This window comes from Micrasema longulum, unplaced genomic scaffold (genome assembly GCF_059751315.1).
Source record: "Micrasema longulum isolate JH-2025_06_02 unplaced genomic scaffold, ASM5975131v1 h1tg002278l, whole genome shotgun sequence".
NCBI lineage: Eukaryota > Metazoa > Arthropoda > Insecta > Trichoptera > Brachycentridae > Micrasema > Micrasema longulum.
In genome coordinates, this window is record NW_028279434.1 from 50,954 (window position 1) to 56,953 (window position 6,000).

Genomic DNA, 6,000 nt, shown 5'->3' on the forward strand with positions numbered 1-6,000 from the left:
TTGACATGACAAAGGGCGAGATTCGTACCTGCTATAATGTTGGCTTTCATTTTGTGAGTGAATCTCGCCATCGTCAGCGAGATGAGGAGGAGATCGAAGCACGGCTTGGTGAGGTGGCTGTACAGGTGGGCACAGGATGAAGCAAACACGCTCACGTCATCTGTCAATCTGTGGAAAAACAAGAAGACAAATTAATCACATTATTATTTAGTTCGCATTGTATCTAGATGTATATGTTCCACTCCTTGATTAAGCAGATGTATGTTATCCAGATGCTAATTCTGAACTGCTTGATAAGTTGGAACGATTGCAGAATGTTTGTCATCAGATCTTTAATCTTCGCAAATTTGACCACCGGCTCAGTATCAGGCATAGAAAAAACATTTATATTCTATCACTTCTTCACAATATTTTGAATCCGGTTGTGACCCTGTGGCTAGTGTCTCAGACTCAAGGTTTAAAGGTCCGTGGTTTGAATCCCACTCTACCCCAACTTGATTCTCATTTTCTAATAGTGAGTTATTTACAACTCGTTTAAAATGGCCATCAAAATGAAATATTTGGGTAAATCGTAAGAACGCAAATATTTTCTTTTTAAAAACAATTATAATAATCTTACTTCGCCTGTTTATCTGAGAGAGCTCTTCTAACCTCTATCACAGCATGGGCTATCTCTTCGTTTTAATAATGAGAGAACTCTTTCAATACATATTCATCGCTCTATTTTTTGCCTCCTCTTTCACAGTAGTAGCTGCTCGATTATGGGATAATCTACTAAAATTATTAGGTATCAAACTAACAGCCGTATTGCTAACATCGAATTTTTTATTTACGCACTTTGGGTTAATGCATTTTGGGCTACTATGTATATGTCAAAACTGTTAACACAAATACTTTAACAACAACAGAACAGCGTTTATTATTTATTTAATTATTTATTTTATTTTATTAGGGATTATGGCGGCCTCCGTGGTGTAGTGGTCAAGACGCTTGACTCACACACAGAAGGTTCCGGGATTCCGGTGAGAACACAAAAATTAAAATGTAATTTTTCTCAAGCCTGGGTATACCGTGATGTAATTCACCACTGTAATTGGGCCTCCTGGCCTGTTGTGGTGCAAAAAAAAAAAATAATACAGCTATTTCATTAAAAATAAGTAGAAATATATTGATACTAGAGAAAATTAAAAAAATCCCTTGTTATCTAATAATACAGCGTATATGAGAAAAGAGTTTACGTAATTGTATGTGTGTGACGTTTGTATTCAAGGGTGAGTATGTGAATGTGTTACCGAGTTAGTTTTCGTTTTGTTTTAAGGAAAAATAAAAAGGAATGATTATATTTTTTTATTTTATTATTATTAAAATTAAAAGAATATTCAAACATTTGTAGTTTATGATTCTGCAAGAAAGGAAGCAACAATCAAAGCAAATGAAATTGGATGCTTTTTTCAAAAAAGTGTAAGAATTTGATTTAGTATTGGTGAGTTGGTATTTATTATAAAAAAATCATTGTTTTTATCAAGAGATTATTAATTATTTTGTAAACAAATTTAAACTGTATTTATTAAATACATTTATAATTTATTTTGAATATTTAAAAGATATGCATTAAATAAACATGTTAGATTGTTCTTAGACTTTGGACACGGAACCTATTTATTTATTTATTTATTTTTATTTATTTACGTATTTCACAGTTTTAAAATGTACAGAGTTTATTTGTTTCAGGTCCCGATTAGCTAGGAAATTCCTGTGTTTAGGAAGGACCTTATTTTTTTCATGTGTTTTTTTTTATTTCATTAAATGATGCTTAATAAATTCAAAGAATAATAATAACATTAGAAAAAATCAATATAAATATAAATTAGAAAACATGCAAGTAATAATAATAAAAATTGAATCATAAAAATAAATTAGAAAATATGCCATTAATAGTTAATAAATGAGACATAATTATTATAAATTATAAAACATACCGATGATAATAAAAATTGAACCACAAATACACATTATAAAATATAAAAATAGTAATAAAGAAATTAAACAAAAATATAAATTGGAAAACATACCGATAATAATAAAAATTGAAGCTTAAATCGACTGTGGAATCATCTCCCATCCACCATCAAAGATGTTACTACATTATCTCTGTTTAAATCACGTCTGAAGAAACATCTCCTTTCTCTTCCTTAATCTCTCCTCCTTTCCTTTTTCCTCTTTCCTCTTTTTTCCTTTTTCCCATTGAGTAATAGTTTTGATTTAAGGTAATTTATAAACAAATACGTTTATTTCTATTTTTATATATTTTTAACTTTTTAATCTTTTTTTTTTCTATTGAATATGTTCTGTAACTTGAATTATAAAAATAAAACTTTTATTTTATTGGTTGGTTGGAAGAAATTGCCATTTGGCAATAAGCCCGCCAATGTACAAATAACATTATATACAAAAAGTTAAATAAAATAAAATAAATACAAATTTGAAAATATATCGTAAGTAATCAAAAATTGAAGAACAAAAATAAATTACAGAATATACCATTTATATATTTTTTAAATAAGATACGTGTAAAATACTAGTATTAAAAGGAAAAATAAAACATATGTAAATGAATAAACATAGAAAGTAAAAATGAAATATACATAAAAACAATAAGAGATTTTTTTCAATTAAAAGCAACACAATTTTTAGTCATGAAAATAATTACAGGATATAAAAAGGTCTAACCCTATATCTTCCATTATATTTGTGTTCATTTTACATATGGCATATTTATGCATAGAAAATTATTATTAAGGAAAATGGAAAGACACAATGGTATATAGTAGACTTGGTGGGAGTGGAAGCGGAAGAGAAGTGTTTATAATTGAATTTGATTCAGTGATCGTTTGAAAGAAGACAACTTGTTGTCAAAGATATCAAGAATGGTATGTTTTATCGAGAACTATTATGAGCCATTTTAGAGTATCAGAGTATCTATTTATTTATATACGGCATTTCTGCCATTTACATATATGTGGTAAAAGAGTGCTTAAAAATATATTTTTTTTTTAAATCGAGTATGAAATATTAATATACTCGTACTGTACACATTATTAATTACTTGAAATACATATATATATTTTAAAGAAATTATACAATAACAAAATACATAAATCAATCAAATTATAACTATTCCAACCCAATCTCCTGAAGATGATTTGCTCTTTTTGATGAAAAATATGTTGATCACTTTATTTTTTAAGTTAGGCAGAGATAAACTAAATATATCGAAATATGATGCATATTCATTCCCGGTATTCTGTAATCTAACAGTAGGTGAGTTATATTGAGCTACCGTTCGAGAATCATTTAAAATTCATTGCATTATTTGATTAGAGAAATATCAATATCACCTTTTTTTACAATTTTTAAATTAATAAAGGCCTATGAAATGCTGTCACGTAAAAAAAAAAATACTACTTATCATTAGCGTAAAAAATATTTTTAATTTTGAAATCCCGCGGAAAACGGTCATTGCATTGGCCACGCCCCTAAAACGTCACGATTCATGTCAATTTTGATCTTTGTTCGTGACCGTTTAAATTTAAATATAACATTGTCACGAATCTTGACGTCACAATTATGGCGTTTAGGCAGGTACATAACAATTCTTTTTTTAAAGTCATGTGTAACAACATTTCTCCACAATATCTATAATTGAATTTTGAAAACACAATTTTCAAATTTTTTTTTAACGGTATTTGTAGCAGTGGCGAATGGTGATTTTATTAACAGGTAAGCTATAAAATATCATATATTTGAACCTACATAGGAGCTACCTTGAGGTGGTTTTCACAAAAATTGTGCTATATAAATTATCCAAACATTATTATTATTATTATTAGGTACATAATATAAGGTAAGTAATACGTACTATAAATTGATATTTTTCTGTGGTTCTGTGTGATACAACAACTCTCATCCATGAAATCAACTCAAACGATGTAACTTCGTGATATATTATATTAAATAGATATATTATCCATTACTTTAATACATAATTCATTAAAAAATACCAGTATGAATTCAGTCGATATTAGGTATTCAATTAAAATGTCAACTGACCGAATTGTTCTAGTAATTAAATGTGCTAAAAACGGGCGCATGGAGCGCTATATGTCCTGCAATATGACGGATGAAAGTAATTATGGTCTTATGTCAAAAGTACCATTTCAAAGAAAAATAGTCCTTAAGAAACAATGTTTGAAATACTGCTTTTCAAATCAAGAATCTTCAAATAATTTGTGTAATCTGCAAGTTGAATCTAGGAGAAAAAACCCGCACTGGGGTTAATACATTCAAAATATAGTATACTTATTTGTATGAAAAAATAAGCTGGAATAATCGGCTAGTTTCTTGGCTCACCGCAGGCGCTGGGCGCGCTTTATTAGAATTCATATTTATATTGAGATAAAAAGTAGAACGGTAGAAATGATTAAAAATAAATGTTAAATATTTATTTGTTTTTCTGTAAATAAATTTACAATAAAACATTATTAACTAACTAACTAACTAACCATCACGCCATTTCCCCAGAGGGGTAGGCAGAGAGGATAGAACGCCACACCACTCTGTCCTGGCACACTTCCTTTACTTCCTTCACATTCATACATCTTCTCATGCACGCACGTCGATTATTCCGACTTTTCACATGACCACTTTCAAGAATTTGTTGTACTTGATCATGCCATGTCTTTCTCGGCCTTCCTCGACTTCTACAACCTGACACATTCGCATCATAAATCTTTTTAGCCGTTCTTTCATCATTCATTCGCTCCACATGACCGAACCATCGCAAAAGACCTTTCTTAATTTTGTCGATAGCCTTGCATTCTGCTCTAATTTCGACATTAGGGCACCTATCATACATTGTTTTTCCGCACATTCGCCTGAGGGATCGCATTTCAACAGCATTCAGTCTACTTTCGTCCCTTTTTTTCCACTCCATGCTTCGCTTCCATACATTAGGGTTGGTACCAGAACTCCATTATGAACTGCTAATTTAGCCTCTTGCGATAGACACTTATTTGCTACGACAGACTTTAAGGCACCATTAACTCTGTTACCGGCACTAACCCTCCTTTCAATATCCTTGTCCATATTTCCATCTCTAGTAAACATACTACCCAGATATACAAATTCTTCGACCTGTTTCAAACTATCTCCATTTACTACAATCTTACAATCTTGGCAAAACATTATTATGGTTAGTCAAATATAATGGTAAGCTGCGCATAATCGCTTCTATACACGGTTCGCCCCTGATTTGTAGTATGTGATATTTCCATAATCTTTGCTAATAACAATTTAATATGTGCGTGGCTACTATTTTATTTTATTTTTTAAATATACATAAGAGGTAAAACAGAGTTTTCGAAAAAATAAAGGATAATTACATAGCGATGAAATACATTTTAATGAAATACATATTAACAAAAAGATCAGTAAACATAAAAATCCCACAAAGGCATGGCCTGTTCGTGGGTATACAAGACATGTTTATCAATTTTCGCTCCTACAATACATAGACAGGTTTTTGTGTAATCTAATTTCTTATGAAAGAGAAAAGAAAATATTCCGTAAAAGATTATAAGGTACTCTTTTATTTTATAGTAATTAAAAAAGGAAATAAAAAAATATTAAAAGAACATAAAAATATTCCTTATTATTAAAGGGCAACAAAATATATCATAGAAAAAAAGAGTTCATATCTTTAGTTTGAATCCAGAATAGTGCAACAAAATATACGTTACCTATGATCGGCATTTTCTATTCTGCTATCCAAATTGGCGACTCTGTAGTAGGTTTGCTTCTTGAAGTACATTCTGTAGGCATGGTCCACAAGACGAGATCTGATGACAAAGAATACAAACTTATATTAGTCACAAACTTATTAGACCCATTGTAAATGATCGATTATGCGAAAAGTATTTTTTATGTAAGTAAACCAACATA

General features: G+C 29.9%; 1 protein-coding gene across 1 annotated transcript in view; it reads right to left on the minus strand.

Moving 5' to 3' along the window:
- Nucleotides 1–5,895, minus strand: part of LOC148272603 (ATP-binding cassette sub-family D member 1-like) — a 29,460-nt gene extending 23,565 nt beyond the window's left edge. Inside the window, exons 1-2 of the mRNA XM_088239832.1 lie at nucleotides 5,799–5,895; nucleotides 29–168 (exon numbers count right to left, since the gene is read on the minus strand). Of these exons, the coding sequence (XP_088095958.1) occupies nucleotides 29–168; nucleotides 5,799–5,869 (211 nt within the window). The 5' untranslated portion in view covers nucleotides 5,870–5,895. The remainder of the gene's footprint in view (nucleotides 1–28; nucleotides 169–5,798) is intronic.
- Nucleotides 5,896–6,000: the final 105 nt, after the last annotated feature.